Source organism: Armigeres subalbatus, chromosome 2 (genome assembly GCF_024139115.2).
Source record: "Armigeres subalbatus isolate Guangzhou_Male chromosome 2, GZ_Asu_2, whole genome shotgun sequence".
Taxonomy (NCBI): Eukaryota; Metazoa; Arthropoda; class Insecta; order Diptera; family Culicidae; genus Armigeres; species Armigeres subalbatus.
Genome location: NC_085140.1, coordinates 439,436,856 through 439,463,928, shown reverse-complemented (window position 1 = coordinate 439,463,928; position 27,073 = coordinate 439,436,856). Strand labels below are relative to the sequence as shown.

Genomic DNA, 27,073 nt, shown 5'->3' with positions numbered 1-27,073 from the left:
TCAGTGTTCTTACGCTCAAAAACGGGTTTTACAAACACTGCACTATAATTCCTGACTGTACATATCAATGGTTGCTACTCCGTGATTGATCAGAACTGGTGCAAATTGCACTACGATCCAAGTGAATAGTGGTTGGGATTTACCAACTATTCTCGAAGTGCACGTTTCAGCAGCTCGCAAATGTTGATCAATAACGGCGCCGGCCAAGTCCTTACAGTCAGTTGGGAAAGGGAGGGAATGTGAGTGTGTGGTAATTGTTGCTACTAGAGACCGAGAATACCTCTGCATCTCCACATTTACCACGGGAAGGAAGTAGTGTTAGTTGGGTGGGGTAATCAGTAACATAGATCAGGATTCACCATGGAAAGTGATGTGACCTATGAAACTTCTACACAGCAGTATTAGCATTTCCTTAATTTGTTCAATTGTTCGTTCTTCGCGAGAATAAACAATCAATCGCTCAAAGTGAGCGATTGTTCATTTGAATTTCGGATTAGGCGCCCGCGTTATCATTTCATTAACGTAAGAAAAGTAAAAAAGAAACGGGATTAAAATTGAAAATAATTGATAGTAATCGGAAAGCTAATGTTATTCAGCAACCCTCATTTTATCTCTATTTCACGTTAAGTAAGAATGTCAGTTTACGTTCATTTTACATGTCGTTTATTTTGCATTACTTTCGCGCGCGTGTGTGTGTCACTGACCAGTATACCGTAATCAGGATCTCACTGGTATTAATCCTGATGTGCCGGTTGGCACTCGTGTTGGGCTTGTGCGCTTTGAGCGGCACACGGTCGCTTCCCAGTCTACACAAAATCGCACACGGTGCAATACAAGATGCTAAATTGGAGACGATATACATACACGTTGTGTGGAAAAGTATCTCTATCGCCTGCACTTCAGCATCCTACACGACACCATATACGTTCATGTGTTGATAGGGCCTGCTTATGGACACATGCAGCTTTTTGTAGAGGTTTAACAGAGCCCACTGTCAAACCCCACCACATCCTAGGCAGGTCCCCTAACTCGCAGTGGCCATGGGGAGGGGTCGTCAAGCCCTTGGACATAGTCCCTGCTGCCCCTTATGTAACCAAAACGTCGGATAAAAACGTAAAACCCGTTTTTGAGCATAAGAAGACTGAAAGCCATAACCTCAAATAACACCATCATAGTCGATCTCTCATAGAAAGTTTCATAGTTATTTTAATTTTTTCGTCTTCAGAATCTTTTTTTGCTTTTCTCGTATTACCGAGGTGCAACGAAAAGGCAACATGTTCACTCCAAAAACGAATTTGTGATAGGACTTGATTCAACTTTCATATACCATTTTTTTTTTTTTTTAACTAATTTTATTTGCTAATTATCTAATACATGCATTCATCTCTTAGACTAGGTGTTCCGTGTTTTCTTAACACTATCATCCTTATTTGCTATGTTATATTTTTAGTTATTATTAATACATTTCAATTGCCTCTGGCAGTTCGAATTTTTCCTCTGGTTGAATTGAACCATGTAGGAATTACAATGTTTTCAACTTAAACTAATCTTAACCTATTTAATCTAAGGGTATTTTGGAGCTAATCGTTGCAATAGAAGATTGCAACGATTTTTGTCTAAAATTGGAAATTATTTTGTTGGACATTTGTTGCAATGTCTCAATATTAGAAATTCTATGAAGTTCATTGGCAACTTCAGAATCATTTTCAAAATTTTATTTTGAATCCTCTGAAGTGCCTTCTTTCTGGTATTGCAGCAACTAGTCCATATTGGCACAGCATACAACATGGCAGGTCTAAAAATTTGTTTCTAAATCAAAAGTTTGTTCTTAAGACAAAGTTTTGATTTTCTGTTTATAAGTGGATATAGACACTTAATATATTTGTTACATTTGGCTTGAAGGCCTTCAATGTGATTTTTAAAAGTTAATTTTTGATCTAGCAGAAGTCCTAAATATTTAGCTTCGCTAGACCAATTAATTGGAACCCCATTCATATCGACAATATGTCTGCTAGAAGGTTTCAAATAAGAAGCTCTCGGCTTATGTGGGAAAATTATAAGCTGAGTTTTGGAAGCATTCGGAGAAATTTTCCATTTTTGCAAGTAAGTGGAGAAAATATCCAGACTTTTTTGCAATCTACTACAAATGACACGAAGGCTTCGCCCTTTGGCTGAGAGACCTGTGTCATCTGCAAACAAAGATTTTTGACACCCTGGTGGTAAATCAGGTAAGTCAGTTGAGGCTTTTGAGGTTTTTTAAGAATTTTCGTTAATTTCCAAAAGGGTTTCGAACTGGGATCCAACTTTGAGACATTATTCTCAAAGTTGGTATTTCTCAGAATAGCGAAACGTTTTTTAATTTCATTTTGCAAATCTCGCCAAATAACTTTCAACGCGGGATCGCGAGTTCTTTGGTATTGCCTTCTTCTCACATTTTTAAGACGGATCAGTAGCTGAAGATCGTCGTCAATACTAATGGAGTTGAGTTTAATTTCACATTTAGGAATTGCAATGCCTCTGGCTTCGACAATTAAATTTGTCAAAGATACGAGAGCATTATCAATATCACTTTTGGTATCGAGAGGAATATCAACATCAAAATTCCTATCGATATACGTTTCATATAAATCCCAATCAGCTCTATGATAATTAAAAGTAGAGCTGATTGGATTATAAATGGCTTCTTGTGAGATTTCAAATGTCACAGGAAGATGATCAGAGTCAAAGTCAGCATGAGTTACCAATTGGCCACACAGCTGACTTGAATCCGTTAAAACTAAATCAATTGTAGAAGGATTTCGACTGGAAGAAAAACAAGTTGGTCCATTGGGATATTGAATAGTATAATATCCCGCAGAACAATCTTCAAATAAAATTTTACCATTGGAATTGCTTTGAGCATTATTCCATGAACGGTGTTTGGTATTGAAGTCACCAATTACGAAGAATTTTGATTTGTTGCGAGTCAGAATTTGAAGATCAGCTTTCAACAAATTCTTTTGCTGCCCATTGCATTGAAAAGGCAAGTAGGCTGCAATGAAGGAAAATTGTCCAAAATTTGTTTCAACAGAAACTCCTAAGGTTTCAAAAACTTTGGTTTCAAACGAAGAAAATAATTTATGTTTGATACGTCTATTAATGACAATGGCGACCCCACCACAGGCGCTGTCAAGACGATCATTTCTGTAGATAAAATAGTTTGGATTTCTTTTAATTGAGAGTCCTGGTTTTAAATACGTTTCAGTTATAATGGCAATATGCACATTATGAACTGAAAGGAAGTTGAATAATTCATCTTCCTTACCCTTTAGAGAGCGGGCATTCCAATTTAGAACTTTCACACAATTATTTGGATCCATTGAAACGGAGTCCGATAACAATTTTTTGTGTATACTTTATACCAACCTGAACAGCTTCAGGAATGGTATTTGCTTTGAACATTGCATCAATCATGTGATGCAATTGTTCAGTTAAAAAATCAAAATCGGAAGCAGTCATGCTACCTGAATCGGCAACATGACCATTATTTTCCGTTGGGACATGGGTATAAACCTCATTTTGAGCGGAGAAATTTTGTCTACCATCAGCGATGTTTGCATACGTAGGTACATTGGAAAAATTGGAATTTACTGAAGTGCTTGCTACCCGTCCCGGGTAGAAGAAAACAGCAAAATAATATCAAATTTTACTATTAATATATGAATAACTGAATAGCAAAATCTGATATTAGTTTGTTTGATATAGTTGCTAAAATAGCAAAAATAATAACATATTCATATATAACTCTTTTTGTCATTATAATAACAATTCAATAGACAAATATTTAAAAAAGGAAAGTATCAAAATCAGTTTTTATTGATATGTTCAAAATCCAAATGATAAATGAACAACAAAAATTGTTATGGTTGCAAAATTTGTTCTCTAGTTGTTGCTCTGCTCTTCCTTACAATAACATATAAATAACAAATTTTACTATTATTACAAAACTTGTTGTTGGGAAACTATTTTATGTTATTTATGAATAACATAAGATTAACTACATCTGATATCATAGCAAAATTTGTTATCATTATGTTATTTGTTTGTTATTCACCTCTACCCGGGGTTGACGAGCGGCAAAATTTGTTTGTGAATTGTGGTGGGTATGAATTGCTCGACCGGTAACCGGTTTCGAAATTTGAGCGTTTGAAAAATTTCTACCCGTCGAATCTGGGATCCGATTGGAATTTCCCGTCATCAATTTTGCACGGGAATTCAAAACTTTTTTGCGTGAAGGGCATTCCCAGAAATTGGATTTATGATTGCCCCCACAATTAGCACATTTAAATTTATTGGAATCTTCTCTCACAGGACATGCGTCCTTGGCGTGAGAGGTTCCACCACAAATCATGCATTTAGCATCCATGTGACAATGTTTGGTTCCATGACCCCACTTTTGGCACTTACGGCACTGGGTGGGGTTTTGGAAATTTCCCCCAGGCCTGCGGAAATGTTCCCATGTAACACGGACATGAGACATAATACAGGCCTTTTCCAAACTTTTCATATTATTTAGTTCACTTTTGTTAAAATGAACTAAATAAAATTCTTGAGAAATGCTCCTCTGGGAAGTACCAGAGTGGGATTTCTTTTTCATCTTAATTACTTGGACTGGTGAAAATCCAAGTAACTGAGAAATTTCAATTTTAATCTCATCCAGTGATTTGTCATCACTGGGGAGACCTTTCAAGACGACTTTGAACAATCGCTCAGTTTTGTCGTCGTATGTGAAGAATTTATGGCGCTTCTCAGTTAAATACTGAAGAAGACGTTTGCGATCGTCAAAGGATCCCGGCAAAACGCGGCAGTCACCTTTCCTAGCAATCTGAAATGAAACCTTGATCCCCTGAAGGTTACTCAAAATCTCATTCCTAAAGCCAGAAAACTCGGCAACAGATACCACAATCGGCGGAATCCTTTGCTTTTTCGCATGAATCGAATCACCTGGGCTAGATTCGATTTGCTCAAAATCATCATTAATCAAATCGAACTGATTGCTCAGTTCGATAGGAGAAAAATTATTTCCGACATTAGAGTTTGAAGGAATATCTGAATTCTCCAGCTTCCTTCTATTTTTTCCGCGCTTTGGCAGGACGGTCTTGAAACCTTGTTTCTTAGAAGGAAGTGGAGAATTTAAAGACTCCCCCTTCCTCTTGTTTTATTAATACTCATTGCTGAGCGTGGAGACGTGACCTTCTAAGAGGTTTTTCCCAGAACGGTGTCCCTGCAGGATTACCACCGCTTGTCGGAATTTTACTTCCGCAAACGGGTCCAACGTAAAACGAAGGCACGGGTCCTTGCAAAGATCGTAACGGGATCAGTGGGTACAAATTGCGCTGAGAAGCACTGTTGAAATTAAAATAGCTTCGGGTAGTATTAAAAACTTCCTTCCGCAAAGAGAGAAAGAACCGCACAGCACGAAAGCACGATGCGGTCTGAAGTAAGGATTGTGATGTTCCCGACTGAAAGCCAGTCGAGTGGCTTCAGCGGCCGATGAGTCATGTTAATTCCACGGTTAGAGACTCAAAGGCCATCCAACTGGGAACAACTATTCGACTTCTTGATTCAGTTGGCCTCCGAGCAGTTTGCTCAATGTTAATAAATGGACACAAATTATTATGGCAAATACCATCAATTTCGAATAGCTATGTAGTCCTACGACACCTTTGCGTACAACCCGATTGGGCTGCACCTTTGAGTTTTTTACGACTTTTTTTTACACCTGGCATCCTAGCTCACAACTGTAACCATCGATATTTTTTTTCGAAAATTCTTCCTGAAAAAGGAACTTCCCGGAGAAGTTCTTCGAGGATTTTTCGAGAGAAGTACTTGAGAAATTTTTGTGGGCGTTCCAAAACGAATTCCCCGGGATTTCTGGAGGAATTCTTGAAGTAATTTCCGGGGAAATCCTTGAGGGAATTTTTGGAAGAACTCATAGAGGAATTTCTGGAAGAAAAAGTGGGAGAGTTCCTAGAAGAATTTCCGGAATTATTGTTTTAAGATATTGCTGCGAATTCCTGAAAAAAAAACCTTTCAAAAAAAATTTCTGGAGTAGCTCCTATGAGTTCTTGTCAAATTTTTGATAGAACTTCCGAAGAAATTTTTGGATGAGCTTCCGGAGGAATTTCTGGAGAAACTTCCGGAAGAATACCTGGAGGAACTTCCGGAGAAACTTCCAGAGGAATAGTTGGTGTAGAATTGGAATAGGGCAACTACCCAATCTAGTGGTAATGATATATTGTGTTATGAAGAAGAAGATATACAGGGTTGTTACGGAGATCCTGAAATATTTTCCGCGCCAAATCCGCGCCGACTAAAATCAAATCCGCGCCATTTCCGCGCGACATGAAATCCATTTCGCGCCAAATCCGCGCGACTTTGAACTAAATTCTGAGCAAATACATGTGTAATATCTTTTTTTATCGCAATTTACTGAACGTCTTCTCTTCAAGTTCGTTTTTATAATATTCTTATTCTTCAATGGCTATACATTCCAACAGGAACTTGGGCTGCTTTTCAACTTAGTATTCTGTTAGCATTTTCTCTACATACTAAGTAACTCGCAGATTGCATTACAACCACTCTAGATGGCCCTATTCATCACTAGATGTACTGAACCTAAGTGAACAAGAACTAAACAGCCAAAACTATTTCAATAAGCACAGCTTTTTAAATGAGATGATGGTTTTGTTCCGTTATTGTCAGTTAATTTTTTGTTGATCAAACTTTATAAAGTTTGGCACAAGATACATTTATATACAAATAATGTTCAGGTCAGATTAAATCATAATTGATTATAGATAAACTTGGCAAATAATAAAAAAAATGTGATTTCTTCTGAAGTAATAAATTATGCAACTTTGTTGTAATTATTGTTCACAAGACAAACTTGCGTAGAGATTGAGGAATTAGACAATGCAGCTCCGGTTTTAAACAAAACTTCCATAAAACAATTCTTTGAATTCGTATCAAGAAACATATAATACAAAATCTAACATGGTTGCTCAAGCTCCGTTGATTTGCCAGTCAGAATCCTGATTTTCAAGCGTAAATTCCTTTGGAAATTCCAGAAGAATATTTTCAGAATTTTAAGCAGATTTTTTTTGGGTATTTTGCAGAATAACTTAAAATTTAGAAAAAATCAGTCCGATATTTGTGTGTGATTTCTCCTTGAATTCTTGTAACAAGTTTCTATAAGAGTTCATGCACAAATTCCGACAACATTTGTAGTGGAAATTAAATTGCAATTTTTTGACCGTTTTTTTTATTTTGACCGTATTTGAATTGCAGCCAAAATCTCTGAGAATATCTGCGAAAACTTCTCCGAGAATTCCTGCAGAAATTCATTATTCGTGTGCAGATTCATCCCAGAAATTGCTGTGGTTGATCCTCCTGGAATTCTCCCTGAAATTTTCTTGGAAATGTTTGCAGAAATCCAACTGCTCTCGGATCTGCTGCAAAAGTCGCTCTTTAATTGTACAAAAGCTCCCCTGGGAAATTATTCGGAAATTTATTTTGGAATTTTGACGTAAGTTCAAGGAAATTCTTCAAAAACAACCTGCGGAAAATCTTCAGAGCCTACTTGCGGAAATGTCTTCATGAGTTCCTGCGGAAATCGCTTAGAAATTCTTGCAGAAATTGAATAAATTTCGCGGATATTCCTCCAAAAATGTCTTTATAACTTTTCGGATTTGAAATGCTGCAAAAATCCTCATAGGGTCCTTGTGAGAAATTTCTTTAGGAGGTTTCTTCGTTTACTGTTGATAATCTTGTAAAAATACCATCGGAGTTATTCAAAAATATCGCAAAAAACCTAAAAATATCTTTTGAGAATCATCTTCTTATTTTTCAACGACTTTCTGCACTTATTAAAATGAAGCATCAAATCCAAATCAAAGAACATTTTTATGTTTTTAATTGTTGAATAAACCCTTATTCGTTCTAGATGAATGTTATTAAAGCAATGTAAAATGTTTCAACACTTTGAAAGCATTCTTGACGAAAAGACTTTCGAAAAATATTATATATCATGCTAAGTGCTTCATCGTAAAAGAAATAACCAATCAGATACTGACAAATATCTCGGAATTACAAAGTTCATGTCCTTCAATAGACATGATTTGTGATGTTTTAGAATGGATTAAAAATGGCAACAAGTGGCGTCCCTCTCCTTATAACATTTGTTTAAAGAATGCTTAAGAGCAGAGCATAAAATATTCAATTTCATGAAGCACATTCGCTCCGAGTTTTGACAATCGTGTTTTGATTATTCAAAAAGTAGAATGACTCAGGTTGCCACCTCATGAATTAATTCAATCGATTACCACTGAGCATGGTAACTGCGCGCGAAAAAGACATAATTAGCCTTGATTATACAGACATTTGGCGCCAAAAATGCCCCTCAATTGAACGTCGGGTCGGGATTAGATTTATGCGTGTATTTATTTAAATCATCATGTGTTCAGTTTCACGATTATTTAATAATTTGTGATATTCAAATAAATACTCACTGACCTATATTCATTCCGAAAATTTACGGTGCAGAGCCGAATATGAATATTCTCAATCCATTTAAAAACCGGAATTGAGGGATAGCGAAGTTGGATTTTTCTCACAATCGTTACGTTAAACCTAACTTCGGAAGTGGTGCGCTGTTTTCATATCGCGAAGCGCTATTCAGCGCACCACTTCCGAAGTTAGGTTTAACGTACGGATTGTGAGAAAAACACAACTTCGCTTGCACCCAATTTCGGGTTTCAACTGGATTGAGTATATGTTTAAAAGTGAAGTCACAAAGAAGGCCGATGAGCTTCATAAAAAATAATCGAATATTTAAAGCTCTGCTTAAGAGTATAATATTCATGCCATTCAATAAGGGCTTGGACATATCCGAAAAATAATGTTAATAGCCTTCAAACGTAAGTTTTGTTCTCAACAACATTTGCCAATGAAAATAAAGCCCATCAAAAAAGACTAAAAACTAATTTTCAAATAAACGTTCTTAGATCTAGCATTTTATTTATTAAATTTTCACCTAAATCTAAATCCGCGCCAAATCCGCGCGAAATCCTAAAATCGTTATGTAAATCCGCGCCAAATCCGCGAAAACCGCGAAAATCGCGAAAATCGCGAAATCCGCGTAGTCGTAACAACCCTGGATATAAGAATGATTGACCCCAGTTCAATTAAGTTTTCAAGCAAATTCACTGTCCATCATTTCTCCATTATGACCCATAATGCAAAAAAGTACATATATTATTTGCTACACAGTGGCGTAGCCAGAAAATTGGTCTGGGGGGAGGGGTTTCTGAACATTTTTTTTCTTCTAAAAAAAATCGTCTCTGGGGAGGGGTTTTATGTCCAAGTGTCGCGCATTTTTTCCAAGTGTTTTTTTCTCGTTCTTTCGCTGTCTAGTTTTCGCTTCGTCGCGTTGGCATTATTTGCTCCCGGACCCGTCATGGGAGACTCGAAGGCCGATTCGGACGCGAGAAAAGTCCCTAAGCGCACTGCTCTTGGAGGCGCGGGTAACCCCTCCAAGCAGCTTTTGCAGAGCAACGTGTTCTCACATTTGCCGCTTGATGACGCCGGCAATCCGCCGAAAAAGAGGAAGAAGCAGCCTATGTTTGTGAAAGGCGATCCGCCGGATTTGCGCCCGAAAATTCGCCAATTAATCGCTATAGGGCTGAAGTGTACATTTCGGCTCTGCAGAGAGGGCGTAAAAGTGATGTCGGTCAATAAAGACCTCCACAAATCCGTCGTGGAGTTCCTCGAGGTATACAAGTATGAGTACTACACTCATGACCACCCCGGCACGAAGCAGCTCAAGGCTTTGCTGCGAGGACTCCACGACATGAAGGAGGAAGAGCTCCTAACAGAGCTTGAAAGTTGCGGACTGAAGCCAGTAGCCGTGCACAAGATCGCTCGCCACGACAAGACGAGGAGATATGGCGACCAGCTTTAACTACTCCACCTGGAGCACGGCTCCACTTCGTGGAAGGACCTGAAGCTGGTTGGCGTTATAAATTACACCGTCGTCGACTGGGAGCGATATCGGCCAGTGCACCGCGACGTCATGTGCGTGCTTCAACTTTGGGCACGGTACCAGAAACTGCCGCATGAAGCCACGCTGCAACAAATGTGGCAAACTCCATCAGACCGAAGAGTGCGACAAGATGGAGGTTGCTGTGCGCCAGCTGTGCGCCATCGAAGAGGTAATCTCGGTGGCCAGAGAGCAGTATGTCCCGACGGCTCGGCAGGTAAGCAACTCCTTAAACATCGATACACTCACCAAAGATTTGATTCGATTGCGGAATGTCACTCGCAGGTAGTTTCAACGTACTGGACTGCCTGAGCTTAAGGCACGCTGCAATCGATCCATCAAGGCCAGAATGGTGAACCTCAAAACTAACGACTCGAATAAGATCCGCACTCTCCCAGATTATGCTAAGCCGTTCTCGAAAATGACCAAAACACTAAAATCCAAGCCTCGGCCCATTCCACCTTTGATCCCACTAGACAATAATGGCTCTAAGGATCGCTTGATAACTCCTGCAGAGAAGGTCGCTGAAATAGGTCGTCACTTCGTCAGCTCACACAATCTTGGGCACAACATCGTCAGTCCATACGAAGCAGCCGTCAATGAGCATGCTAACAACATCCATTTGATTCCCAACGACTTCTCGGAGGAGTTGGAGATTTCAGCTGGCGAGTTGACGTCCTATATCAAATAGTCGAAGAACATGAAGGCCCCGACAGCATCCTGAATCTCGAGCTCAAACACATGAGTGCTCCGTTCTTTGAGCACCTCTCGCTGATCTTTAATCAGTGCACTATGGTCCAGGATACAGATTTACGCGGAAAGATGCATTTTACTCCAAAACTATATTTTTTAGAAAAAACTGTTGTTCTACAAAATTGTTCGAAATAGTAAGGCCATCATTATGGTTCTACCGAAAAATAGGGTGGCCCATCATTAAAAAAAAAAAATTGAAAATATTTTTTTTTATTTCTCAGAATATTGACATGTTTTGTTCTACAAAGTTGTAGCGTAGCTTATTCCAATCAATTTCGCTAAAAAAAATTTTTCTGTAGCTCTTAAGTTGGCTGATTTAGAGCAATTTTACCTAATTGGATTAGGGTGTACCTTAAAAAAACAGTATTTTTTATCTACTTTTTTTGTTGTAGATTTCTCGAAAAAGTCGTGTTCAGGTGACTTTTAGAGCTCAAAAAAATGCAACTTTTGATGGGTAAATATGCTCAATATCTTTTTCCGATCAAAAGTTATAATCGTTTTTCTGTCAAAATTTAATTTTTTTCATAAGTTGATATCTCCGGTTAGGGCAGACCAAAAAAATATATTTACACGGCATTTGAAAGAGAAATTAATATTCTTTATTATGACAAAAAATTGGGGAAATGTTATTTTTTTATCTCAAGTTTTATCAACTTTACTAAAATCATGTTTTTTCAAATAAATTATTATAACTCGACAACGGAAGAAGATACAGACGATATTCTTATAGCAAAACACGCGTTGACATTCGTGAGAAATGAAAACTAAAAAATCTACAGCTTTAACACTTTTTATAAGTTTTATCATTATCATAGTATTGCAAGATTTACGAGAAAAGATGCATTTTCGGTATGAAGCATACTTTTAAGAAACAAAGTTTGTTCTACAAAGTTGTTCTGGATACTTGGGCCCTTATTATAGAGTTACCGGAAAATAGGGTGGGCCATTTTATAAAAATGTGAAATTTTTATTTTTTTTATTTTGCGGAATATTGACATAAAATGTTCTACAAAGCTGTAGCACAGCTTTTTCCAATCAACTTTGCTATATAAACTTTTTATGTAGCTCTCAAGCTCACTTGTTTAAAGTAATTTTACTCACCAGGATTAGGGTGAACAATATTTATGATCTGCTCATTTCAATTTTTATTTTTCACGGATGTCACCTTCTGAAGACTTTTGGGGCTTTTCAAAACGCGTGTTTTGCTATAAGAATATCGTCTGTATCTTCTTCCGTTGTCGAGTTATATCAATTTATGTGAAAAAACATGATTTTAGTAAAATTGGTTAAACTTGAGATAAAAAAATAACATATCCCCAATTTTTTGACACAATAAAGAATATGAATTCCTCTTTCAGATGCCGTGTGAATATATTTTTTTGGTCTGCCCTAACCGGAGATATCAACTTATGAAAAAAATGTAATTTTGACAGAAAAATGATTATAACTTTTTATCGGAAAAAGATTTTGACCATATTTACCAATAAAAAGTTGCATTTTTTTGAGCTCTAAAAGTCACCTGAAGACGACTTTTTCGAAAAATCTAAAATAAAAAAAGTAGATAAAAAATACTGTTTTTTTTTAGGTACACCCTAATCCAATTAGGTAAAATTGCTCTAAATCAACCAACTCAAGAGCTACAGAAAAAGTTTTTTTAGCAAAATTGATTGGAATAAGCTGCGCTACAACTTTGTAGAACATAACATGTCAATATTCTGAGAAATAAAAAAAATATTTTCTATTTTTTTTTATATGATGGGCCACCCTATTTTTTGGTAGAACGATAATGATGGCCTTACTATTTCGAACAATTTTGTAGAACAACATTTTTTTCTAAAAAATATAGTTTTGGAGTAAAATGCATCTTTCCGCGTAAATCTGTATCCTGGACCATAGTGCAGTGTCTCGGCTCAGCTACTTCCCATCGTCCTGGAAGTCAGCGAAAGTCATCCGGAAGCCTGGGAAGGATCCTTCCTTCCCCAAAAGTTATCGTCCCATCAGCCTTCTCTCAGGATTATCCAAGCTATTCGAAAAAGCTATTCATCACCGGTTACTTGAGCCGGCCGAAAATCTCAACATTTTTCTCGAGGAATAGAGATCCCTGAAGTGAAGGCCTTCAGATCCACACGCGTAACCAATGATCTACAGGCCTGTTTTGTAAATGTAATGTACCCATTGTGGTACATATGATAGAATCTGCGTATGGAAGATCTTCACGGTTATCCAAGAAATACCTGAAGTGGAGGCCTTCAGATCTACATGCATAACCAATGATCTACAGGCCTATTTTGTAAATGTAAGGTCCCTTCAATATCGACTCATGTAGGTTTTACTGTAACAGAATCTGCGTATGAAAGCCGTTCGCGGATATCCAAGAAATACCTGAAGTGGATGCCTGTGGATATGCTGTGAACGCATTCTGCTCTTTGTACTACAGAGAGCATGTACCATATTTGAAACCGGAAAATTGATTTTCAGTTACGCGTGTAGATCGAAAAGCCTTACTCCAGGGATTTCTTGGATGACCAAGAACATATGCTGTGAACACATTCTATTCTTTGTACTACAGAGAGCATGTTCCATATTTGAAACCGGAAAATTGATCATCTACATATCCTTTCTCTGTACCATAAGGAGCATGTACCATACTTAAAACAGGACTGCAAATCTTTGTTCCTGAGCTCAAGCCATTTCTTGGATAACTGGATGACTTATCTGTGACTATGCAGAATAGCTATCATTTCGGTCAATTTTGAAAGTCAAATTTGAAAGTTTATTTCCGGTTTCAGTTAACAAAAATTTCCTAGTGCATTCCCATTTCGACCGCATAAAAATGGTTTTGATTGTGCTGCCATTCAGTTGAATGCCTCAGTCTGTCAAACAACTAACACACATGCTTAACATGTACGTGGGTAGTGCTGCCAACAAATTTCTATTATGAAATTATTTCACCTGTTTCAAACTTTTGGAATAGTAGAAAATTTTAGTATGAATGATGAGTGTGTATGAAAAATATGTATTTGGAAGACTTTACTTTTATGACGCTAGCGGAAAATAATTGAAAAAACCACTTTTATTGACTGCATGATGTATTATCAGATGTGTAACATAAAATTATATCAGTTCAAACCGCCAGTTTGGCAACGTGGCTTTCGACTATAAACAAGGCGACGAAGAAAATAAATTTCTAACGCTCTAAAGTTTGAAAAAACAGATCATTTGAACGCCTTCCGGTAGTTATTTTTCAATTATTAGTCACTTGAGCAATAAACATTGCGGGACGTTCCAGCGACGACTCGCCTAGACAATAGTGTTGTACAAAATACACCAGCACGCGTGCTCGAGTGTTAAAGCGCCCATTTCGTTGGTATGGAAAAGTAGGTCGTTTTATCGCTCAAAGACCAGGTAAACCAGGTATTATGATACGGAATTGAAAACCTACTCCTCTAATATATGTAGTAGGGGGAATGACGGCTTTGGCAGGTTTTGTTCTATTATTGTCAGGGGGCGGGTTTTATGACTGATTATGGACTGATTGGCCTTAACATTTTTAGCATATCAAAGAATATTGTGACCAAATTTCATAAAATTTGATCGACAAAAATCCCCCTGACAATAATAGAACAAAACCTGCCAAAGCCGTCTTTTACCCTTTCAGAAACATAGACAGTTTTTCAAAAAACAGTCATCACCATTTTTTCTTTGTTGATGATAAACAAACATTGCATATGCTGTTATTGGTAACGGCAAATATCAATGTTTGCTTAGACCAACATTTCAGATAATTCGGCACCAACATTTCAAAAGGGCGTAACTGCTTTTGTAAACAAAAGCTTCTCACGTCGCTGGTGGGTTAATTTGAGCCCACCCACGCAATCCAATACCACTGATGGAAGCATCGAATCCTCTTCTTTAATTTAATGGTGCTGGATTACGTGGGTGAGCACAAATAAGCTCACCAGAGACGTGAGAAGCTCTTGTTTACAAAAGCAGATTCGCCCTTTTGAAATGTTGGTGCCGAATTGTCGGGAAAAAAGATATTTTAGTTACTAGATAAAGATTGTCGCTACTGTTCCCTTTGTTCTGCTGTCCGAAACATGTGTGGTACATACCTGTCAAATCGTATGGATTTTCCATCTTTGACATTTAGCTCCCCTATCCTCGCCAGCAAAAGATGTTCCGGACAGCGACGACAGCGACAATCTTTATCTAGTAACTAAAATATCTTTTGTCGGGAAGTATTTAATGTCAAAATTATTATAGCATTTGCCATTGTGGCTATCGTGGAAACCAGTATAGTCCGATCTGGCTCTTTTAGGAATAGGAAACAATGGGACAGGATATTCCCGTCGAATGCGAGCAAGTCGGTTGAGGATAAGTACACAAACAGACAAACATTACCTTAGTTCGTCAAGCTGGGTCGATTGGTATATAACACTAAGGGTTTCCGGGCCTCGTATAGAACAGTTCGTTTTTGGAATATAGTCTTAAGGTACCTTACTTACGAAAGGTCTATGAAAAGAACTGCCCATAAATTAATACTAGTCCCATGTTTGTTTGATTTCCTATTTACGTGGGACTATTATGAATTTATGGGCAGTGAACTTCGCTAACAAAAAAAAAATAAAGCGATCATTCAGTTTAGCTACGCAAGCCTTTCAGGCCTATATTTTATCACAATGATAAGAATAATATGCACTGTGAAAACATCAGCACGTTCTAAGCATCTCTGCTTCACGATGTCACCAGACGATTGAACTGCGCTTGCTCGGTACATTTCTCCCGGTGCATCTCGTATCGTAGTCTAATTGAGCGCTAAAAGATATGCACACTCTCGAGTCCGGTGTCATTCATTCGATGGAGCGTGCGCAAAGCAAGCCGTTGACTTTCGTAATACAGCAGCGTGATGGTAAATTTAGGTGACCTTATTACTGCCGCGGAGATTCACGAAGTGGTACGCAAATCCCTTGGTGGTGCCTTCCGCGTGATCGATTACCGACTGGAGAAGGTAGCGGGCCAGCCTGGATTTCTGGGGGAATATGCACATCTGGTCGTAACTACTTTGCAATCAGTAAGTACAGCGAAGGATTAGTTTCGGTCCAATAAGGTTATAAATAAAAGCATGTTTCAATTGCAGGAAAATGATATTACAGATGAGCACAGATATTTTGTGAAATGCTTGCCATTTACTGATGAAAAGCAGCGTAAAATTATCCAGGAATTCGGTATTTTCACCAAAGAATGCGTCTGTTATAGAGAACTGTTTTCCCAGTTTGATCAAAATCCAGAAAAGGTACTGAAATGGAAGCCGGAGTGCTGGCTGGCCCGGGACGATCTGATGGTAATGGAGGATTTGACAGTGGCAGGATTTCATCCAATGCCTTTCAAGAGACCGTTCAGTAAAGGGCACATGATGTTGGTATTGGAACGCATGGCTCAGCTGCATGCCTGTTCATTGGATTTGGAGTATAACCATATGAAAGGGGAAAATCTGGGAAACAGATTCCAAAAAATGCTTTTCGAGACAACATTTATGCGGGAGAGTCCGTGGTTCGTAGCTGGCTTGAAGGTTCGATTTCTAATTGGATGACAATCTTGAATATAACAAACACTCGTTTCACTCGCAGGGAATCCTCAAGGTAGCGTTGAACGGATCAAAGTACTCACAAAATTCGGATCACAAATCCATCATCGAGACACAGATGATGAAAAAGATGGACCGCATCTTCGAACTTTCGGAACCATCCAGCCGCTTCCAATCAGTAGTAGTTCACAAGGACCTGTGGTACAACAACATGATGTTTCGATTTGACCAAGATCAACAGGGAAACGTCGACTATGATAAACCGTCGGATTGCGTACTGATTGATTTCCAAATATCACGTTACCAGCCACCCGCCATCGATTTCCTCTGTGCCATCTACTTGCTAACTCGCAGACCCCACCGAGATCAGCTGTTCGACTTCTATGTGAAATACTACCACGATCAGCTGGGGCACAGGCTGCAGAAACTCGACCTGAAAGTGGAGGACATTCTACCACGCGAACAGTGGATGGAGAGTTTGGAACACTACAAATTATTTGGGCTGCTTTGGTCGGGTGTTTTGCACGCTTACGTGAATCTACCGGAAGGGTACATTGCAGAACTGCATCAAAGCGATCCGGGAGCATACCACGAATTTGGGCTCGTTAGCCGGGATGCAGTGCTGATGAAATTTTTCCAATTAGATGAGTATTATAGGGAAACTTTACTCGATTCCGTTGATGAAACTGTAGAATATCTGTTTGGATTCTAATAAATGTCGAATACGCTTTTAGATCTACGCGCGTAACCAAAGACTGTCGACCTGTTTCAAATATATTGGATGCTCCTTGTGGTACGTGGAATAAATTCGGAGGTGCGCGTGAAAATAGTCAAATAAATAACGACCCGAGTCAGGGACGTTGTATGGGTTGGACAGGATGGGTTCGACTCCGAGACCGACTGCACAGTAGCTGCTGGACCGCTGCACAGTAGTTAAGATTCAACTGTGTTGCTTGCATGGCTTCTTCTTGTTTTCCTCTCCGATTGGACACGGAGGTCCTCCCATAACGTGATTACATGCTTGCTTTTTGCTGGCGCAGATCGATACTTTGGTGACTTATTGCATTCCTGCGCCTTGTGCCCTTCCACAATGACGATACAGATTGCTACGGTCTGGGCCCTTAAAGTCGCAGGACTTATGTCCCGACTGCAATAGTACCTGTCCATTGAATGTGGCTGAAGTTTGCTTATTGGGCTCACTGACCAGCCGATTTCAACATCCTTCGCTCCATGACCTAGTGTAGGCTAGCTGCGTGCCAAATGGACGACCTTTGTACCACACTGCTCTCTGACGGCAGAGACAACGTCGTCCGCGTTCGTGACCTCGTCCAGTTGCTTGCACTGGAAGGTCACTTCCGTCCCCAACGACCTCACTTCGGCGCCGTCACCCAAGATCTCTTCCCGAGCAGCACAAGTCAGACAAAAATGGTTGCAGCATCTTGATTGTGTCTAAATCTGGTCACATATGAGTTGCAGCAACCTATGTGAAGCTTGTGTGCTGCTAGGGTTGGGCCAGTCGTCCCGCTAGCTTGCGCTCCATGTTTCAGCACCAAGATCATTTCACCAGTTTTGGTGCGTGTAACGCTTCGCGCGTCCTGTTCCAGCGCCGAAAGCTTTTCGGTCGCCTGCATCGACGTCGGCGTACTTATGCTTATCAGTTTTCACCAACAAGGCCTCTACTCTTGTACCGATGGCACTGGCCGGCAGGTTCTCTCTTGCGGCCCGGCGACTTGCGTCTGGTTGGTGCCTTTCACTTTTCTGGGCCGAGAAGTGAAGAAGAAGGAGAAGGCCTCAGTTGTGACCTTCTCGCTTACCCTGGGTGGCTGATGAAAGCGTCCTGTTCTTGTCTTACGACTCGAACAGCACCAGCAGGTTGTGTTTCAGTTCCTTACTGATGTTTTTCCTTCCGCTTGCGAACTCGATAATGTTATCGAGTTTCTCGACGACCACCGGCATCCCGGGTAGTGGTCTAAATATGGTACCCAAATCGGAAAGTATAGAGATTATAAGACATTGTAAGTTCTACAGAAGAGGTGAGGCGAAAACGAGTGTAGACAAACGAACTCTCAAGTAGTGTAGCCAAACGAGCATGACGTCACGATTGCAATCCAAGCAATGGAACGTGTGACGTCAAATTCGCGTTTTACACTTTCCACTTCTCATATCTTCCATCTCTATTTAATTTTTTCAATTTTTACATCTCACTTCTCAATTATTTGCTTCTCACTTTTCATATCACACACCTCACTTCTCCCTTCTCACTTCTCTCTGATTGCTTCTCACTTCTCACATCTCACATTCATTCATTTATTTAGTCTACATCTATACAGATAACACTGAATCAACAATTTGACGCCACAATACACGGTTCGAGGCCGCATCTCTCCATCCTCGAATACGCCCCACGCTCGCCAAGTCGTTCTGCACCTGGTCTGCCCATCTCGCTCGCTGCGCTCCACGTCGTCTCGTACCTGCCGGATCGGAAGCGAACACCATCTTTTCAGGGTTGCTGTCCGGCATTCTTGCAACATGCCCTACCCATCGTACCCTTCCGGCTTTAGCTACCTTCTGGATACTGGGTTCGCCGTAGAGCTGGGCGAGCTCATGGTTCATTCTTCGCCGCCACACACCGTCTTCTTGTACACCGCCAAAGATGGTCCTAAGCACTCGTCTCTCGAATACTCCGAGTGCTTGCAAGTCCTCCTCGAGCATTGTCCATGTTTCATGTCCGTAGAGGACAACCGGTCTTATAAGCGTCTTGTACATGACACATTTGGTGCGGTGGCGAATCTTTTTCGACCGCAGTTTCTTCTGGAGCCCGTAGTAGGCCCGACTTCCACAGATGATGCGCCTTCGTATTTCACGACTAACGTTGTTGGATCCGAGGTAGACGAATTCCTCGTCCACCTCGAAGGTATCCCCGTCTATCGTAACACTGCTTCCCAGGCGGACCCTGTCGCGCTCGGTTCCACCCACAAGCATGTACTTTGTCTTTGACGCATTCACCACCAGTCCAACTTTTGTTGCTTCACGTTTCAGGCGGGTGTACAGTTCTGCCACCTTTGCAAATGTTCGGCCGACAATGTCCATGTCATCCGCGAAGCAAATAAATTGACTGGATCTGTTGAAAATCGTACCCCGGCTGTTACACCCGGCTCTCTGCATGACACCTTCTAGCGCAATGTTGAACAACAGGCACGAAAGTCCATCACCTTGTCTTAGTCCCCGGAGCGATTCGAAAGAACTGGAGTGTTCGCCCGAAATCTTCACACAGTTTTGCACACCATCCACCGTTGCTTTGATCAGTCTGGTAAGCTTCCCAGGGAAGCTGTTCTCGTCCATAATTTTCCATAGCTCTACGCGGTCTATACTGTCGTATGCCGCCTTGAAATCAACGAACAGATGGTGCGTTGGGACCTGGTATTCACGGCATTTTTGAAGGATTTGCCGTACAGTAAAGATCTGGTCCGTTGTCGAGCGGCCGTCAACGAAGCCGGCTTGATAACTTCCCACGAACTCGTGCTCTAATGGTGACAGACGACGGAAGATGATCTGGGATATCACTTTGTAGGCGGCATTAAGGATGGTGATCGCTCGAAAGTTCTCACACTCCAGTTTGTCGCCTTTCTTGTAGATGGGGCATATAACCCCTTCCTTCCACTCCTCCGGTAGCTGTTCGTTTTCCCAGATTCTGACTATCAGTTTGTGCAGGCAAGTGGCCAGCTTTTCCGGGCCCATCTTGATGAGCTCAGCTCCGATACCATCCTTACCAGCTGCTTTATTGGTCTTTAGCTGTTGAATGGCATCCTTAACTTCCCTCATGGTGGGTCTGGTTGGCTTCCATCGTCCGCTGAACTGACGTAGTCATCTCCTCCGCTGCCTTGACTTTCACTGCCTGTACTCTCAGCGCCATTCAGATGTTCCTCGTAGTGCTGCTTCCACCTTTCGATCACCACACGTTCGTCCGTCAAGATGCTCCCATCCTTATCCCGGCACATTTCGGCTCGCGGCACGAAGCCTTTGCGGGATGCGTTGAGCTTCTGATAGAACTTGCGTATATCTTGAGAACGGCACAGCTGTTCCATCTCCTCGCACTCCGCTTCTTCCAGGCGGCGTTTCTTCTCCTGAAAAAGGCGGGTCTGCTGTCTCCGCTTCCGTCTATAACATTCAACGTTCTGCCGGGTACCTTGCTGCAGCGCGACCGCCCGCGCTGCGTCCTTCTCCTCCAGAATCTGTCTGCAATCTTCGTCGAACCAATCGTTCCGTCGACTTCGACCCATATACCCGACGTTGTTCTCCGCTGCGTCGTTAATGGCTGCTTTAACTGTATTCCAGCAGTCCTCAAGAGGGGCCCCATCGAGCTCACCCTCTTCCGGCAACGCTACCTCGAGATGCTGCGCGTATGCAGTGGCGACATCAGGTTGCTTCAGTCGCTCTAGGTCGTACCGCGGCGGTCGTCGGTACCGAACATTGTTGATGACGGATAGTTTTGGGCGCAGTTTAACCATCACCAGATAGTGGTCAGAGTCGATGTTAGCGCCACGATATATCCTGACGTCGATAATGTCGGAGAAGTCCATCAATCAGAACGTGGTCGATTTGTGATTCTGTCTGCAGTGGTGATCTCCAGGTGTACCGATACGGGAGGCTGTGTTGGAAGTAAGTGCTGCGAATGGCCATATTCTTGGAGGCGGCGAAATCAATTAGTCGTAGGCCGTTTTCGTTCGTCAGCCGGTGAGCGCTGAACTTTCCAATAGTCGGTCTAAATTCCTCCTCTTGGCCAACCTGAGCGTTCAAATCTCCTATGATGATTTTGACGTCGTGGCTTGGGCAGCTGTCGTACTCACGTTCACATCTCACATATTGCTTTTTATTTCTCATTCCTCAATTCTCATATCTCATTTCTCACAACTCACTTCTCTCCATCCACTTCTCGGCTTTCACTTATCACTCCTCGTTTCTCATTTCTCCTATCTTACATCTCACTTCTCGTCTTATTTCTCACTTCTTACTTCTCACTTATAGCTTCTCATTTCTCGGCTCTCACTCATCACTTCTCGTTTCTCACTTCTCACTTTTTACATATCACAACTTTATCTCATTTCTCACTATTCACTTCTCGCCTCTCACTTCTCACTCCTCACTTCTCACTTCTCACTTCTCACTCTTACTTCTCACTTCTCGCTTTTCACTTCTCACTTCACACTCCCCTAGAAGTGCGCGCCGCCGCCGCCGACATTTTTGTATCGGCGCGCCGCCGTTTTAAATTTGCCACGCCGATTCAAATTTTAAGAAGTCCAAAAAACTTCCTGGTTGATCCCTACTTCTCACGTTTAAACTCCATAGAATGTTTTGATACTGATGATTTTCTTGAAAATTCCATACAATTTTTTATTGAAATATCGAAAAACAACTCTCCGTAAAAACTAAGAAAAAACTCGTGCGGAAATTGCGAAGGATTTCCCGTGAATCGCAAAGAATTTCTCGTTGAAATTGAATTTTTGAATGAAAAAGGGTCGTTCAGCAGAAAACCATTTGGCCGAAGACTATAAGGCTGTAAATTGTTTGGTCGAATACATCGTTTGACCGAATAGACTATTTAGAAGAAGACTAGTTATTTGTTCGTAATTTGTTCGAACGGTTCATTAGCCTGAAAATATCGGTTGACCGACTAGCTCAAAAGACCGAATTTGCCCTTTGGCCGAAAAGGTCGTTTGACAGAAAGCACCATTTGGCCGATAATTTCGTTGGCTGAATTGGTCATTTTGGATATTTTCAAGACATTAATTATATAAACTTTTGAATTTCGCCGGAAAAAAATCTGATCAACTTCCCAAGACAATACTTCAAGTGTTTCCAGAATATTCATTTGGAAATTATTCTCAGATTTTCCACGGGTGCTATTTTGAAGTTTTAAGAATTCTTTGGAATTACCAAGGTGAGCTCTTTGGATTCCCCAAGGTAAATTGTTTGGAATTTCAGCGAAAAATTCTTAGGATTTTACTTGACATTCTCATCAGAATATTTACAGGAAGTTGTTCCAAATTTCTACAGGATAATATTTGGTAAATTGTTTGGAATTTCTGCGAAAAATTCTTAGGATTTTACTGGACTTTCTCATAAGAATATTTACAGGAAGTTGTTCCAAATTTCTACAGGATAATATTCGGAATATCCGCGGAAACTTCCTGTTGAGTTCCTGTAGAGTACTCTTCAAAGTTTACACAGAAAATCTTCATAATTGTAGGAGCTTGTGACTGATAAAAGGAATGCTCTCAATCTAGATTGACAATCTAGACGAATAGTTTGGCATATAGTCAACGTTAAAATAGAACATTCTTCGGAATATCCGCGGGAGACTCTCTGGAATTTTCACGAAATTCTTCAAAGTTTCCGCGGAAGATTGTTCAGAATGTAGGTTTAAAAAAAAATGTTTGGCTTTTAACGGAGAACTGCTCAACATTTTTTTAAGAAATTCGATTGGCCGAAAGCACCATGACAACCGAAATTTGGTCCGAAAAGCCGTTTACCCTAACAAGTCGTCTGGCCGAAACGATCGTTTGGCCGAGATCATTAGGCGAAAATGCCTTTTGCCATTTGGCAGAAAATGTTATTTGACATACGTCCAAATGTCAATTACTAAATGAATAATAGCATAGCATGAGCCCTTGCACAAAACGTAGGTAAAGTTGCCAAGGTCATTGTAGATTCTCAAAAAATCTACAATTAGTTACTGAATGGATAAATGGTCAACAATGGCCAATCGTTTGGCGAAATGGCCTTTTTGTCAAATGACAGTTGAACAGAATTCCGTAACCTTTTTTTAATTTTTAAGGCGATACAGGCCTTTAAGCCAAAAGTCAGCTTGCCAAATTTCACATAGCCGAGCCGAACTGAACGTTTATCTGAATCTGTTATGAAGTCGAAAATGGTTTGACCGAAAATATAGCTTGGTCGAAAGCGACATACAGCCGAAAGGAACATTTTGCTGAACTGGTGATTTGATCGAAAAAGTTGTTTGCCCTAATAGGTCATTTGACTGAAAATGCTGTTAGGCCAAAAAAGTCGTTTGACCGAATAGATAATTTGACTAAAATGCAATTTGGTTAAAATGGTCATTTAGCAGCAAGAGCCATTTGGCCCGACAATGTCCTTTCTGCCGAACAACCATTTCGGCCGAATGGCATTTACTTGCGAAAAGTGTCGTAGGTCGAATCGATCATTTGGCTAAGAAGTCGTTTAGCCGAATAGGTCATTTGGCAGAAAATGCCGTTTGGCAGAAAGGGTTGGTTTGCATTTTCGAAGAAATGTCTTTTTCGGGCCAAATGGCTTCTTCTGACAAATGACCGCTTAACAAACGAAATTTTCGATCAAATGAACTATTCGGTCTGACGATTGTTTCGACCAAATTACCAGTTCGGTCAAATGTCCCTTTTGGCTATATTTCGCTTTTGGCCAAACTACTTTTGCGGACAAACCATTACAGTTTCGGATATAGGGGTAATGACGGTTTTGTTCTATTATTGGCAGGGGGGTTTTTTATGACTGATTATGCTCAAATTTGGCCCAAACATTCTTTGCATATCAAAGAATCTTCTTCTTCTTCTTATTGGCATTACATCCCCACACTGGGACAGAGCCGCCTCGCTGCTTAGTGTTCATTAAGCACTTCCACAGTTATTAACTGCGAGGTTTCTAAGCCAGATTACCATTTTTGCATTCGTATATCATGAGGCTAACACGATGATACTTTTATGCCCATGGAAGTCGAGACAATTTCCAATCCGAAAATTGCCTAGACCGGCACCGGGAATCGAACCCAGCCACCCTCAGCATAGTCTTGCTTTGTAGCCACGCGTCTTACCGCACGGCTAAGGAGGGCCCAATATTGTGGCCAAATTTCATAAAATTCGGTCGACAAAAACCCCCTGCCAATAATAGAACAAAACCTGCCAAAGCCGTCTGTTCCCCTACGTTCAATTCGGCTTAATGGGATTTGTTTAGATGACTTTTGGCTTATAATGACTTACAAAGTAGAGAGGTTACGAATTTTCGTTCAATAAGGCCAATCGCCGTAAATGTAATTTGGCCAAACTGGTGGACGGACATTTTTGACCGTTACAACATTTTCGGCCAAATGGCTCGTTCTGTCAAACGACCATTGCACACTTTTTCTCATTTCTCACTTCTCACTTCTCCCTTCTTACTGCTCATTCGGCCTAACGGCTGTGGCCAAATGACTTTCGGGACTGACGGCCTTCGCTCTTACGACCCAGCATCGAACCTCCATTAAATACTCTAAGTGTTTTCCGTTAAAAAAGATTTAGAATATTTTTTGAAAACCGCGTGAAATCCGAAATCCGCGTAGAAAACGTCTTTTGCAAAAATCGATCAAAAATCAACTTTTTCTAATTTTTACGTAAATTCATGTTTTGTTTTCGAAAAATCGCGTGAAAAATTAAATCCGCGTCAAAAAACCCACGTGAATCCCAAGAACCGCGTAAATCCCAAAATCCGCGTAAAAAAAAACGCGTAAAAAGCGACCTCAGTGTATTTCAAGTTCTTGAAGTGTAATTTTGCGAAAACATTCGAACCTGGCTGTTAAGAACATTATTTTGAGCTTTTTAGTGGAATGTCTTCACTAGTCATAAGATGAGTTTGTACAATCCCATTTAATTCCACCAGTTAATTGTACCTTGACAGATACGTATTTCGACCTCAACAGTATGGTCGTCTTCAGTGTCTTGTACTTGACTTGACTTAAGTCGTCGGTGAAATTAAATGGAATTAAATGGGATTGTACAAACTCGTCTTATAACAAGTATTGACTGGCTGTTTTATTTCGTCAGGTTCATCCACTAGCTCGATAGATCGCTTAATGGTTGAAACACTTTCGACAAAATAATCATCAAACTTAGATGCAATTACTTCTTCTGACTCTTCTAATGTGCCGTTAAAATGAGCGATAACTAAATAAAATTGATATGAAACTTGACATCCCCAATACCCTGGGAAAAAGTCTAGGACAATCCCAAAAGCATGCAATATTTCCATGACGCAAAAACACTTTCCAAAAGACTTTCATCGTGAGAGATAGCTCCTATGTTTGTCTATCTTTTGGATCATCTAATCCACATAATTTATAACGGCCCTATAATAAAACAACTACCTCACCTGAGCACAGAAACTGTTGTTCTAGCGTCTAGTACCAGCTCGTGCCGTTGTAGGGTTAGTTACCAGGAAGACATCATGTTGAAACCATCGGATTTGGATCTTTCAGACGAAGATATTCAACGAATTGTACAACGGAATTTTCTCAACCGGGAAATCCAACCACCAGCGGTACAGTCGGCATGGATCGAACGTTTTGGGGGAAGCCCGGATGGATTTCTGGCAGATCATTTTGCGCTGAAAGTGGTGGTTGCTTCCGGAAGCAATCATCCAGAGCCAGCTGAAGAATTGTCTTTCTTTTTGAAGACAGTCCCGAAAGGGAATTCAGTACTGGCAAACTACTTGAACGAGATTGGTAGTTTTCAGAAGGAAGTGGCGATTTGCGAGAGGATCGTTCCGGAGATTGAAAAAGTGCTTGGTGGAAAACAGGTCGTTCCGAAGTATCTGTTAACTAAAGAAGATAGATTGATTGTGATGGAGAATGTTAAAATTAGAGGATTCGATATATTGAAAGGCAATAGCGGTCTAATGGATTATGACCATTTGAAAAAAGTGATGGAAACTTTGGCCTATTTTCATGCCGGAACAATATTGCTCGAAGAAAGGGAAGGTAAAACACTTACTGAAATGTTTCCTGAAGTACTAAACGAAAACGCATGGACCGGAGTAGAAGGAAGCATTCGAACACGGGATGTCGAAAATGTGATTGTTTTGTGGAGCGAATTCATGAGAGTTGCAGAACGTGATTCAACCAAGTTAGGAGATATATTGACTAAGCTGCCGGGTACGATTAGAAGTTTGTATGACTATGTGAAACCGTCGACGAAATGGAGAAACGTGTTCAGTCATGGTGATCTTTGGAGTAACAACATAATGTTCAGAGACTCGTCCTCCGGAGTTCCACTGGAATGCATTCTGGTTGATTTTCAACTGTCTCGTTACACTCCACCTGCTTACGATATTAATTTAATGCTTTCGTTGACCACCACTTTCGAATTCAGATGTAAGCATATGAACACGTTATTGGATGGCTACTATGAAATATTTCGCCATATTTTAACTAGCAACGGAATCGATGCTTCCACCATCTACAGCAAGGATTACTTCAGAGCTAGTTGCGAGCACTACCGTATTGCTGGTCAAATCCACGGTTGCATCATCGGTCCGGAGACTTTACTACCGTCAAACTTCATCGATCAAGTGTTCGAACTTGCCAGTGAATGTTCCGGTTTCATGCCCCAACCAAAGGTCAACATATGCCTGGATGCGTTTAAAAACGACGAAAGATTTCGCCTCCGAATGCTCGATATGGTGCAAGAGTTACTACCCGAACTGCACTGCACAAACGGTGATGCATGTCCGAATCTTGACTGATAGGTCGTATACGAGATAGCAAATATCTTGTCGCCCAAGTTTGTATATCTCGCACAAGATGTAAACATTCCACCGAACATAATTAGCTTGAAATAAGGAACAGCAGTTTAGTA

At 40.5% G+C, this 27,073-nt stretch overlaps 3 protein-coding genes across 3 annotated transcripts in view; 2 read left to right on the top strand and 1 right to left on the bottom strand.

The window, feature by feature from the left end:
• The window catches only part of LOC134213654 (WD repeat-containing protein 75), a 128,259-nt gene that overhangs the window by 16,082 nt on the left and 85,104 nt on the right, over nt 1-27,073 (bottom strand). The window lies entirely within an intron of this gene.
• On the top strand, nt 15,669-17,148 carry LOC134218072 (uncharacterized). The gene is made up of 3 exons (XM_062696938.1): nt 15,669-15,902; nt 15,969-16,400; nt 16,459-17,148. Exons 1-3 carry the CDS (start codon nt 15,738-15,740, stop codon nt 17,125-17,127), a joined length of 1,266 nt encoding a protein of 421 aa, XP_062552922.1. The 5' UTR covers nt 15,669-15,737; the 3' UTR covers nt 17,128-17,148.
• Nucleotides 25,599-26,998, top strand: LOC134218070 (uncharacterized). Its single transcript, XM_062696935.1, has one exon. The coding sequence runs from the start codon at nt 25,665-25,667 to the stop codon at nt 26,958-26,960; it is 1,296 nt and encodes a 431-aa protein (XP_062552919.1). The 5' UTR covers nt 25,599-25,664; the 3' UTR covers nt 26,961-26,998.

Excerpts from the sequence above, each read along its gene's own strand:
- LOC134218072 (XM_062696938.1), top strand. The coding sequence starts at position 15,738 with ATGGTAAATTTAGGTGACCTTATTACTGCCGCGGAGATTCACGAAGTG. Across the intron at positions 15,903-15,968 it reads TCGTAACTACTTTGCAATCA|GAAAATGATATTACAGATGA; the intron begins GTAAGTACAGCG and ends TTTCAATTGCAG. Across the intron at positions 16,401-16,458 it reads GGTTCGTAGCTGGCTTGAAG|GGAATCCTCAAGGTAGCGTT; the intron begins GTTCGATTTCTA and ends TTTCACTCGCAG.
- LOC134218070 (XM_062696935.1), top strand. The coding sequence starts at position 25,665 with ATGTTGAAACCATCGGATTTGGATCTTTCAGACGAAGATATTCAACGA.